The sequence below is a fragment of the Photinus pyralis genome, unplaced genomic scaffold (genome assembly GCF_008802855.1).
Source record: "Photinus pyralis isolate 1611_PpyrPB1 unplaced genomic scaffold, Ppyr1.3 Ppyr1.4_LG6, whole genome shotgun sequence".
In the NCBI taxonomy this organism is placed as follows: domain Eukaryota; kingdom Metazoa; phylum Arthropoda; class Insecta; order Coleoptera; family Lampyridae; genus Photinus; species Photinus pyralis.
The window spans coordinates 33,741,897-33,755,227 of NW_022170663.1; the positions used below are offsets into that span (position 1 = coordinate 33,741,897).

The 13,331-nt window shown below is 36.1% G+C and overlaps 1 protein-coding gene across 1 annotated transcript; it reads right to left on the reverse strand.

The window, feature by feature from the left end:
* Positions 1-398: 398 nt before the first annotated feature.
* On the reverse strand, positions 399-11,517 carry LOC116173837 (zinc finger protein 235-like). Its single transcript, XM_031491549.1, has 7 exons — positions 11,270-11,517; positions 10,673-11,212; positions 10,443-10,628; positions 10,198-10,396; positions 9,936-10,150; positions 829-1,307; positions 399-776 (listed from the first exon to the last, which is right to left on the reverse strand). The coding sequence occupies exons 1-7, from the start codon at positions 11,411-11,413 to the stop codon at positions 761-763; spliced, it is 1,779 nt and encodes a 592-aa protein (XP_031347409.1). The 5' UTR covers positions 11,414-11,517; the 3' UTR covers positions 399-760.
* Between the last annotated feature and the right edge of the window lie 1,814 nt (positions 11,518-13,331).

Sequence of the window (13,331 nt, forward strand, 5' to 3'; positions counted from 1 at the left end):
TTATAAAATGTGGAGTAGAACCAAACAACCATTATTGACATCAATTTCGTTTGGTCTAATTTCTAGGTTGTGATTTGGACAAAATAAGGATTCAAAATGGTTATGTTAAAATAGTATTTGGTCAGATAATTAACCACTGGCGCCAAAGTGTTGAAGGAAAATCTCAATGTGCATTTGGAATAAGTAGCTCAATTTAAACTGAACAGTGTCCAGACAGAAACATAAATAATGAAGGAAGGCAGCAACAAATTGATTTAAATGTAATCAGTAAACCTTAGGTATTATGTAATAGCAATAAAATGTTTCATTATATTCTCCTCAACTTTAACCATCACATGTCTGCACATCCTGTTTACATGTACTAAATTTACGAAAAATGTCAAAGAAATGCTCTGCACTATTATGTAATAGCAATAAAATGTTTCATTATATTCTCCTCAACTTTAACCATCACATGTCTGCACATCCTGTTTACATGTACTAAATTTACGAAAAATGTCAAAGAAATGCTCTGCACTCACTCAACGTCGGAGAGACAATCTATATTTTAGCATCACGTTTCAATTTATACACTTGAAATAAATAAGACCGATTTTCCACTGTAAGCAAGCAGGACAAATGGTAGACTTTCGATCTGAAACGCTGTAAACATTATACATCAACCATATAAATGCACACTTAGATACTAATATAAAAACAAATATTTAATTAGAGCACCATTTCATTTGAACACCCTGCAGTAGTTTTTCACAATTTTTCCCTATACACCATGAATTCTAAAATAAAAAACATTAGTAAATCACCGCTGGAAATATCAAAAAACTTTACCGTCTCATATGAGTTTTCAGATTTTTTTCTTCTCTAAACGTATTTGCGCACAATAGGCAACAAAAGGGTCGATAGCCTGAGTGTAATTTTAGATGAGTGTCCAATTCCTCTTTGGAGGCAAGTTTGTCATCACATTTTGTACATTTAAACTGATTATTGGTTGCATGCACTTTCTTCTGATGTTTAGTCAACGTCGCTTTGGTGACATAGCGTTTGTCACAAAGTTCGCAACTGTAATCTTTTACCACGTTACGTTTTTGAAGTTCGCCCGCATTGTCGACGATCGTTTCACCATTCGCAATTTCGCAATTGTTCACGTCTACTTGTATGAGGGAGGCTAATTCTTCGTTGATATTATCTTGCATTAGTATACCGTTCATCTGCAGTTGTTGCAGAAAAATTGGATCAATTTCCACTATCTGGCTCTGATTTGCTTCTTCAAAAGCTATGTGCAGAGATTCTTCCTTAGGACTTGCAGTCTGAAAATTTATTACTTAGTTTTAAAACGTTAGAAGACGATAAGTGACGTCTGTGATTGCAATTGACTCATGAATTTAATGTGAAAGACAAGTTCCTCAGGTAAAAACTTACCAACTTTACAAGTCATTGGAGCTTACAGGTGCGCGTATCTAAATATATTAGGAAACTCGTAGCTACACGACTTGGGATAGAATGATGCCTGTTAAAAAATATGAAAGGGAATGAATGGTATTGTAAAGAGCCTAAACGAGGGCCTAAGGGATACTTCCACAATACTTGTGTTGACTTTTAACCCAGATGAGGGTCGCGTAGCCAAATAGTAGTTGATCCAATCAACATAGTAAGTTTATCTCAAACTGGCATGCCATTAGCTGTGTAATTGGGATTGGAAAAGAGTTGTTAGAAATATGGCCGATCGCTAACAATACCGCAGAAACTTACCACGAAAAGTATTTACTTCTCTGTCTTCAGTGAAACATGAACAGATGAAAGGAACGATCTACTGAGCAATAGTAAACAGGATGTTTAGATTGGACCTTTCATTACCTAGTACTGAATGATCCCCAAAAAAGAATACAAACATCAGTTATTACTTTTTTCTTTGAAGAATCGCAAGATAAGTTTTCACTCTTCAGCTTTGTTTAATTCTGATGTCAATAAACGAAAATGTATGTTGCTCAAGTCGCCTAGAGACTCCGTCTTTGCCAACATATATATAGTATATATATATAATCATGAAACCTTTCTACCCTTAGGTGTAAAGGTATTATAGTACAGCTTCACATTTAACTTAAACAATTTCATTGTGATTACATTAAAAATGAAAAAAAAAGTAAATTCTCATAAAAAAAAAGTAGTATTTATGTGTGTACAAATTTCGCCCACTCTTTCTTATTCTTGGCCAGGGTTTTTGCTGCTCTCCATGTGGTATTTCTCGCCTCTAGTATCTTCCTTATGTTCTCGTCCCATGTTATCTTCGGTCTGCCCCTTTTTCTTTTGTGTTGGCTCCTGGATTCCCATACCTGCTTCACTTGTCTTACGTTGTCCATTCTTTGAAGGTGCCCCCACCACGCTAATTGTCTGTTTTCAATGAATTTTAGTATTGGTTGTACGTCCAGTTCGTTTCGTATGTGGTCATTACGTAGTCTGTCCATTCTTGTTACACCTTTTGTTCGTCTAAGATATTTCATCTCCACAGCCGTTAATTTACTTTTAAGTTTTTGTGTTAACACCCACGTTTCACACCCGTATGTCAAAATAGGTCTGTACACTGCCTTATACACATTTATTTTAGTTTGTTTTGAGACTTCTTTTTTACTTATGAAACTTTTGTTAATCGCGAAATAAAGTTTTAAGGAGTTGTTAATTCTTGCGTTGATTTCTGCATCTTCATTACCTGTTTCGTCTATCATTACCCCGAGATACTTAAATTGTTTAACATGTTCTATGGTTTCCTCGCGTAATGTGATTTTTGGATTCAGTTCTTCTGCTCCTATTGCCATGACCTTAGTTTTCGTGGTATTTATGCTCATGCCATTGCTTCTTAATTCCTCGTCCCACACCTTCAAATTGTTCTGCAAATCCTGTTCCGTGTTTGTAATAATAACTATATCATCCGCAAAAGCACATTCCGATACTAATACCCTATTCATCTGCCTATATCCTATAAAAGCCTTCTGTGTGTTAGCGTTGCAACTTTTAATAACATCATCCATAAAAATATTAAACAGTGTCGGACTTAGCCCTCCACCTTGTCGCAATCCTTGTGTTGTAGCAAAGAATCCTGATTTCATGTTTTTCCATATCACATAGTTAAGAGTGCTTTTATATAAACTTTTAATTACTCTAACCAACTTATTATCAACGTTTCTTTTCAGTAGACTCTCCCAAACTTTATCTCTGGGGATAGAGTCAAAAGCCTTCACTAAATCAATAAATGCAAAATATACTTTTCCTCCTAATTTCTTCTTTTCTATCATTTGTTTGATTGTGAATATGTGATCCTGCACTGATCTTCCTTTCCTGAATCCGCTTTGTGTATCTGTAAGGGTTTGTTCTGTGCTTACTGTCAGTTTCTTATTTAGTATTTGCTCATAAATTTTCATCACAGTACTTATTAGTGTTATTCCTCTGTAATTATTACAATCCTTGTTATCGCCTTTTTTATGGACGGGCACGATTACACCTATCTCCCAATCTTGAGGGACCCTTTCTTCCTCCCATGCTTTGGTATATATCGCTCTTAGCAACTCTTTTCCGGAAAAGCCCATGTTTTTTATCATTTCTCCGGTAATTTTGTCATGTCCGGGTGCTTTATTGTTTTTTATTTCCTTCAATGTTTCTTCGATGTCTTCCCCTGTTATCATTCCTGTAACATTTTCATTTGTGTTTCTTGTTCTTCTCCTAATACTTCTTTCGTGTGTTGTAGGACTTGTATTGTTTTCACCGTCAAGCAGTTTCTCGAAGTATTCTTGCCATCTCACCATTATTTGCTCCTCATTTTTAATTTTCTCGCCATACTTGTCTTTAATTTCCATAGGTATGTTAGTCTTTCCCTCCTTGAGGGTTTTCAGCACCTTGTAAAATAACTTTTGATGGTTTTTACTATCTCTCTGCAGCTTCTCTCCAAATTTGATCCAAGCAGTTTGTTTAGCTTTTATAATAGTATCCTTGACCAATCTTCTTTGTTCTTTGTAAAAATTATAGTTTTCGTCATTTCTGTTTGCTAGGTATTTTTTCCATGCTGTTTTTTTTCCTTCCACTTTCTCCCTAATATCGTTTGTCCACCATGATGTTTGTTTACGTTTGTTCGAATGCTTGCATATTCCGCATATCTCTCGAGCTGTCTCTATCGTTATGTTCTTGAATTTTATCCATAGCTGCTGTAATGACATGTTTCCTATGCTGCCAGCTGTTTCTGTCATTTTTCGATGTGTTGTCTCTTTATACTTCTTCGCAATGTCCATGTTAGAAAGTTTATACGTTTTTATTGTTTCAAATTCCATTTTCTTACAACTCAGCTCCTTTTCCTTGTGATTTTCCACGTTTTTTATTCTTGCTACCAATAGATAGTGATCACTGCCGATTTCAGAGCCTCGTCTTACCCTAACATCTAATATGTCGCTTTTAAGGTTTTCCGGTACCAGTATGTAGTCGATTATTGATTTTTCATCTCTGCCAGGTTCTACTCTGGTATATTTATGGATGTCTTTATGTTTATAAAATGTATTCGTTACTATAAGGTTATGCATTTGGCAAAAGTCCAATAAGCGTCTTCCATTTTCGCTCCTTGCTTGTTCTCCGTATCTACCAATAACTGATCCATATATCGCATCTTTCCACCCGACCCTCCCGTTAAAATCTCCTAGGACGTATATCTCCCCTGTACATCCTTCCATCACCTCATTTAGTTCATCCCAAAAAAGTTCTTTCGTGTCCGCTTTATCATTTTCATTTGGTCCATATGCGACGATGATAAATCTATGTTGTTTGTCTGCTTTTTCGAGTTCTATGAGAAGTATTCTTTCTGTTCTTGCTTCCCATCGATGAATTTTATCCGTTAGTTTGTTGTGTATTAAACATCCAACACCTGCCGCTGCTCTATCTTGTATTTTCACCCCGCTGTAGATAAGGACATGACCGTTCGGCAAATACTCACACCCTTGCTTCTTCTTTTTTGTTTCAGTTATCGCGAGTATATCTAGCTTGGCGTTTTCGAATTCTTCAGTTAGTTCAGTTTCTTTCCCATTAATGCTCCTGATGTTCCAAGTTGCAAGTTTCCAGAATAAATTTTTGGTTTTCCTTATGTCATTACCTTTTCCATTGCAATTTTTCGTTACCATGTGACTGTCGAGATATGTGTTGGTTAGTTTTTTGGTGTTGATGTGCGCGTTACTTTCCTTGATTGTTCCATATAGGAATCCCCTGTCGGTGATCTCTCGCTTACTGTACGTTTGGCAAAATTCATTCTTTCTCCACCTTCCGTTATGTGACTGCTACTTAGCTCTTCAATACCGTACATTTCTCCATTAATGATTAGTTTGTTATACTTCATTTGTGTTTTGTATCCTTTTTGCTTCGCTTCTTTCATGTGTGGAATTAACATCTTCCTTTCTTCCAAAATTTCTCTCGAGTAATCCTCATCGATCCATATGTTGCTACCTTTCAAGTTTTTAGAGCTATGTAGGATTTGTGTTTTCTTCATACCTGATGTTAATTTAATAATTATTGGTCTTTTATACTGGTTTTTAAATTTCCCTATTCTTCTGATTTCATCTATATCATTTTTTTCATCCATTTCAACCCCTATATCTTGCATTAACTTTGTTACTTTATCTCGCGTGTCTTCAGCTCTTTCGTTTATAATATCCTCAACTCCTTTGATTATGATGTTTTTCCTCCTTATTTCTCTTTCCAATGAGTCTATTTTTCTGTCTTGGTGTAGTATTTTTTCTTTCATTAATCGATTTTGTTCCTTCATTGCAGTGTTTTCATTTATTAGTCTTTCAAATTTATCATCCATTCCTGTTAATTTGTTTGCTATTTCGGCGAACATGTTTTCTATTTTTTCCATGTTACTTTCCTCCATGCTGTATTTTATTACCGTAAATGCGCTGTAATTTTTGTTTGGCGCGCTCGAATTTTGTTAACGTTTACGCGCTATAATTTTTATTTACCGCGTTCAAGGGCGCCCGCTATCTATTTGTTTATTTAGAATGTCAATTGAAATTATACTTACAGTAGATTATTAGCCGTTTTCCACTTTTTAAGCCCGATTTTACGTACACTGGTTCAAACTGTGAAGCTGTAAAATGTGTTAACACTAGTTATTTTTCAATAAAGTTTACTTATTATACGAATATCGAATTATTTGTCTGCACAACGCGGTGAGCCGTACATACGGTTTTCACTCCGCGAATCAATTCATAACAATGGCATCGAAATTAGCACCGACACCACTACCAACATACAACTTAGATGACGAAGCTGATTTGACCAAAACACAAGAAATATTAAATCTCGAAACTCCACCAGTGGCCCAAATTCATGACTATCTATCTGATTTAAATATGAGCGATATTAAAGAAAACATTATGACAGAAGATCTTGATCTAGATATTTGTTATAGCAGTTTTCTTAATAACAATAATATTGAAGAGTTGTCCGAAAAACCAAATAATCGAGAAGAACTTATTTGGCTCACTGATGAAAACCATAACAAAAATTTAAAAACACTGACTAAAAATACATGGTGTTTCGAAATTCGCGCACAAGGACTGTGGGATGGTGTTATACAACGAAAACTGAATAAAAAGTTCCTCTACCAGGTTTTGATCAGACCGGCACTTTTTTTTTCGACTTGTTTACTAGCAGACGGTGTACATTTTGAACAACTGTTGTAATATTTTGTTTTATTTTGAACCTTCTTTTGTTTTTAAAAATGTGTTATCATTAAGTTTAACCAGTGGCGTAGCGTAGGGGGGGGCGGAGATTTTTAAAACCGCGGTAGCTCGAAAAATAGCAGTCTGATGGAAAACTGGTTGAGGAACTTTTTGTTCAGTTTTTGTCGTATAACATCATTCCATAGTCCGTGTGCGCGAATTTCGAAACACTCTGTATGTCAACCTCGATGAACCAAAAAGGATTAGATTTGAAAGAAAAAGAAGAACGAAAAACAATAAAAGAGAACAAAAAACCCACATCAAATGTTAAAGAACAAAAAGCGCAAAAAAAGAATTCTGCAGTTTTTGAAAATGAAAAGAACATGGAAAGAAAAAACGTGTATTTCCGTCAAAAAAGTGGGGAGTCATTTTTTACCCCAATGCAATACCTCCCTTACTATCGTGCGGGTGGTAAAAAGGAATAAAATACTACAACTGATTAGATTTTTTCGAAACAGACAATCTTGTAAAATCCGTGATTTTGCAAGCTTTGCCGGACTCTTAGTTCCAGTATACCCAGCAACGAAGTACGGCTGGATATACACAAAACTCTTCAAAGCATTATACGCTTTGAGAGAGAATAACACATGAACTTTAATGCATCCATGCCCATTCTGAATTTTGATTGGTGGCAGAATAATGTCCAGATGGTCAATAATGGCTATCACTCACGAATCTTTCGCTTTCGAGATTTTCTCGGACGCATCGTCCACAAGTTGGGAGGCATGCTGTAGGAACAAAAGGGAGCGGGGATAGTGGTTGACAAACGAACAATTACACCATATTAATTTTATGGAACTCCAAGCTATCCTCCTAGGGTAATTTTGTTTCACTAAAGTTTAAAGAATTTTCCTGTCGTTGTCAGATGCGACAATACCACCGCCATCGCATGTGTGAGTCAAGTAGGCAGTGTGCAGCACGAACGTATGAACAAACTAGGGAGATCTGGCAATGGTGCAAAGAGGGAAATATTAGGATATTTGCTTCCTATATTAACACCAAGGACAATTGGGAAGCGGGTGTCGAGTCTCGCGCTTTTCGTCCAGACACAGAGTGGTCTTTAGTGGACTCTCTCATTCAGAAAATAAAGAGCAGACTGAAAAATACCATATATTGATTTATTCGCCTCCATAGCTAATCGCAAATGCGAAATGTGGGCAATCAGATCCAGTAGTTCAATCATCCTAAGAATATTTCAAACAGATGAAGCTGAGGGTGTCGTAGTAGTACCATACTGGTCTTGACAACCTTGGTTACCAGTCTATGTGAAACTGGCAATAGACAGAAATTGGTGGAATTTCCGCGTAGTCTGAGGAGACGACGTGTTCTGGGCATCAACCCAAGAAGTGATTTCAGCAAAACCTCAATACAACTGCGGTTGGGAAACTAGGCAAATTTATAATTACTTTGAAACACATCTGGCGGAGCTTATCACATTACCAACGGGGCCAAGGTTGCCAACCCTCTCCCTTACCAAAATATCAAACATCTTAACTGCGGAGGATGGAATGCAGATTGTAATTCCGGACAGAATCAAAAGCCTCTAGGCTACCAACCTTGTTTGATTCTATCCAGATTCAATGATCTTCCTCACCTATGCTTTTTTTCCTACTTACAAGTTACAGGATACTGAGAAAATCTGTTCTTAACCTACCAAAAAAGGAAAGCAAACTTCTACAACCGCCCTCTTATATCTATACAGGACAGGACATGCATTTTAAGCAAAAAAAACTCTCTATGAACGTATGTCCTAAACGTTTTAATTTTTGAGATACAGGGTGGTCAAGTTTAAAAAAATCAGTTTTTTAATAATAACAGAGATAATATTGCAGCAATCTGTATGAAATTTGAAAAAATAATTTTTATTTTAAGAGAAAGCAGTGGCGTAGTTTTTTTTCTCCAAAAAAATTTGCAAAATTCACTGGTAGAGAAAATAAAAACTTTTGCACATAAGAAAATGCACCTTGATGCATAGAAGACATGTACCAAATTTCATAAAGATCTCTACAATATTAGCTCTATTATTAAAAAACCGAATTTTTTTTAAAACTTGACCACCCTGTATCTAAAAAATTAAAACGTTTAAGACATACGTTCATAAAAATTTTTTTATATTAAAATGAGTTCATGAATCACCCCCTTAAATATTAGTATGTCTTTAAGGAACACTCTGTATATTATGTAGAGGAGATTTCTTGCAGTAAGTATATTCAATATATAACTCCGCCAACGAATATAAATTTTATTTGTCTTAGTCTTAGTCACCACTAATCAAGCTAGACCACATTTCTGGGTAGATTGGAAGAATACTAATAAAAAGGTTGTCTCTTACTCTACATCTGCTGGCAGTCCCATATTCTAAAGCAGGAATCAAATAAGATGACTGTTACAAACAATATAAATATAGAAGAAACCAACTAAGGAATGGAACACATTATGTGGGAGTGGTTTCAAGCAGTGATGCGGTTAAGCTACGGCAGACAAGCACAGAAAACTCTGTCGAATGTACGTTCACTAACATAAGTAATGATCGCCGAATAGGTAAATCCTGCAGCATATGAAACCAACATTTTAATATATTGTGCAACTTGGAAATGTGAACCAACCAACCAATGAAGTTGCAGTTGACCTATTAGGCGATCATTACTTTTGTCACTAACCGTACATGGGAATCTGTTACTCTCCAATATATCCAGTATCTACTCAATCTTATTATTATTGTAATAAAAACCTTCCGACAGAATATTTTACATTTTACAGTGTTACACATGGTGAGATAATGGAAATGAAATAAGCTCATTTTAGAGTAAATTTTCTAAAAAAAATTCTCCATCTCATCAACAATGTATGATCTCCCTGAATTAAGGTGAGTTTGTGGATTATATCAATTTCAAATAAAAGTTCTTTGTTAAAGGTTATTTAGTACATCAGGTCTGAAACAAAGCTACTACATAAAAAAATAGGCAGACTGTGAGAAAATGGACTCAAATCTGGCCGAGAATCTGGCTATAAGCTGCTAATTCCACTGACTTGTGCAATTGATATATGTTATACCGTTCAACCATGTTGATCATTACCTCTCCAAACCAATCAAAATCGCTACCATTTAATGTGCACACTAAATGAATTTTAGAATAAAATTGAACGTTCGCGGTAAAAAATGAAAGTTTCATAATCTAAAAATACCTTTAGGTGCACATGAGGAGTATCTTCCTTAGTACTTTTATTTTCCAAATTCTGCGCGTCCAAAGTTATCGCCTGCAACAATTTTATTTTCGAAGATTTGGACTGGCCATTCTTCTTGGAATCATTTGTTTTAAAGTGACCTCGTATATGAGACTTCCTATGAGCCGAAGTACGAAACTTCTCCGAACAAATATGACACGCAAACGGTTTCACACCTAAACATATGTAAAAATATCCCATTAATACGTTTCGGTTCTTTTACCTGTATGCACTAATGTATGTACTTTCAGACTGGACTTTGAGCTAAAGTTTGAACTACAAACGGCACAACTGAATTCCTTGTTGCCACCTGGCTGATGTGTGCGATCGTGCGACTCCAGCGTTGATTTGAGAGAGAACCTTTTCCCACACTTGTCACATTTATATGGACGTTCGCCAGTATGCGTCCGTATGTGCCGAGTCTACAAATAGAAAAATAGCAAAACACAATATAATAATCAATCTCACCATATCCGAGCGTTTTTTAAATTCTTTAGTGCAAAAGGGGCATACATTGCTTTTCGCCGTTATGTGAGACAATAAGTGACGAGTGTATATCATTTTATTTGAGAAATCCTTGTCACAAAATGTACATTTGTACTTTAGATTTTCACCCTCTTCAATACAAAAGAGGTCCTTTTCGCTGATCTTAGCCTACAAGTTTGTGCTAATCGATGAACAGGAATAGTCATACTTACCCGACGAGTGCTTTTCTTCGCTTCCACTTTTCTGTTAGGTCTCGTCCTACCCTTGCCTTTGAGGTCATCCTCTTTATCTTCACAAACATGATTTTGGAAATCGGCAATATCATTCAAACTCTTCTTGCACGAAGAACATGACAAGTCTAGCTGGTTTACTGAATCGACTGCATCAAAGGATCCCTCCAAGGTAGGTGCGTTAGGCAACAAGTTCGACATTGCAGGATTCCCAACCAAGGCGTCGTCACTTAGCTCAATAAGGTTCCTGTCGATCACATATTTCTGGTCGGTCGTTTGAACCTTTTTGCTGGAGTCGTTTATATTGGCAAACAAAGGTATCTGATTCATATCGATGTAGTCATCGGTCGACAAGACAATGTTCTGAAAAACGTTATTGACGCTGAACGTCGGCAGTAAGGTTTCCAAGTTTTGCGTGTCCAGCTGGGAGTCAGTAATTTGGTTTAGTGTAGGGTCCGTCGAAAACATCAAGTTCGGATCTTGAATTTCATTTATTCCGCTCAGCAATAACGGATCGTTGTTCTAAAAACATTCGTAAGAGTCGCAGTCGTTTTCAATGATAATCGCAGCTTTTCTTACCTTTAATTGTGACAAGCAGGCGCTATAAAGATTAGCACTAGTGAATGACTGTATGTCGTCGGAATTTACATATACGGTTTGGAAATTGACGTCGGATGTGCCTGTTAAACTCTCTTGGCTGAGATTTGTAACATTTTCGTCCATGTTTTCCAAAATGGTTGTAGAGCCAGTGTTCGTGAGTAATGAGACATTTCTGGGTTTGTTTGGAAATGGTACAGGTTGATCCAAAGTGGCTTGTAAGTTGGGTACTATCTGTAAAAGTAACAATCTGACGATAAAACCAAGAACAGTTCCCAATTAAGCATCATTACAAGTTATATTTCTGGGCAATCATCCCATATAGGTTGCAAATAGTACAAGATCCCACATATGGTCAACCTTCGCTCATCTGTTTACCAAGTGAATTACATTTTTTAGCAATCTTAATATGTAGGAAACAAATACATTGCAAATGGGTTGCTTAAAAAAATTAAATCTGCTTCTATCACACGGTATGTCTATTTAAAAGAACCATTTCTGGTATTTACGGATGTGGTGCCATCTTGAAATTGTTTTATTTCAATTTGCAATGGTCAAATATGACTGTAAACCAAATTTCAAGTTTCTATTTCAACTATTCAAACTTCTAACGTACGGTTTAAGTGAATCTCCCTATATACCAATAGTCCAGCCAGTAGGGATTTTTGTCCTACAACAGTTGATGTACTGTTTTAAAAGTTTGCTCAAGTCTGGGCCTTGAAACAAGAACTATGTTTTCGACCTTGGAGGAGGACAAAAAGGAAACAATCGATTTAAAAAAATCAAACGTTAAAATAAAGGGAACCGGGCTTTCAAAAGAAGATAAACTCAGCATTTGGAGAAGTATGGACTTACTTAATTCCTTCTGTAGTGAACCCATAAATAGCAACGGTAATGGCTTACTTAAATCGAATCTTGTACCGATTATCAGAATCAATTTGAAAGAAAAAGAAAATTTGAAACAAACAACTTTGCCGTGTCAAGAATTTGGTTTTGAATTAGCATTTTGAAACCGAGCGCGGTCGCCACGATATCGTCAAACCTTAGAGTTTCCTTCCGTTTTAATTAAAGCCTAGCACGTGACAAAAATACAGGTTTGGTATCCGTTAAAAAAGGTACGCTAGTCGAGGTTGTTGCGTTCAGAAAATAGGTTCCATTTCAGAATTTCTAACGGGCGAGTTTAAAATAAATAGCGAAAAAAAAAGAAGAGTTGATTTTCGCGACAGGTCACGTACTACGTGGGGTACGCTGAAATTGAATTCTTAGTGAAGTTACGAACGTGAGCCCGTACCAAATTGGGATACGCTTATTATTATTATTGGTTTATTTCATGTATTTACAAAAGGTTTCCGTTTAACTTCAGGAGTGACCAGGTTTTGATGTGTGAAAAAATTTATTCGCGGTCGATTTTTTTGCTGGATTGTGAGAGATAGCCTCGCGTATGTGTGAAGATTCGTGTGCGATTTCAAGAACCAGAACGTGCATTGAGTGAAATCTATCCGAATAGTAGTAGAAACTAAGCAGTTTAACTTCGGGTACATATTAAGTAGTGAAAACTCCTAAATTCGAGTATGTGGTGGAGAAACATTTAAACAAATTCGGATTTCTGACAAACAGAATTATCTGCAATTTTATGTGTGCGAATAGACGAATTACACGAAATTATGGGGGGACAAAAAACGTTTTAGTAGCCTGATTATGTAATAATTAGTGATTGCCGAAATTAGGATACACGTGCATAAGGTTTCAAAACTTTGAGTTCAAATAATTGTTGATTCATAATCATTGCATTGAACTGATTTAAATTTAATTGCATTAACTTTCTTGCGAAAACGCTTATTATAGCAGTAAGCATTATTCCACTTTCGGTGTGTCACTAGTAGGTTAATATTACTAACAGTAGATTTGTAATCAAGATCGAGTAAGCATGTACCATTAATTACTGTCTACGGAATTTATTCAATTCCTAATAAAATAAATATGAAGTTTTCGTGATCTTAATTAAACCAAACCCCTGCAAATATCACATGGCGATCCTGCCAGC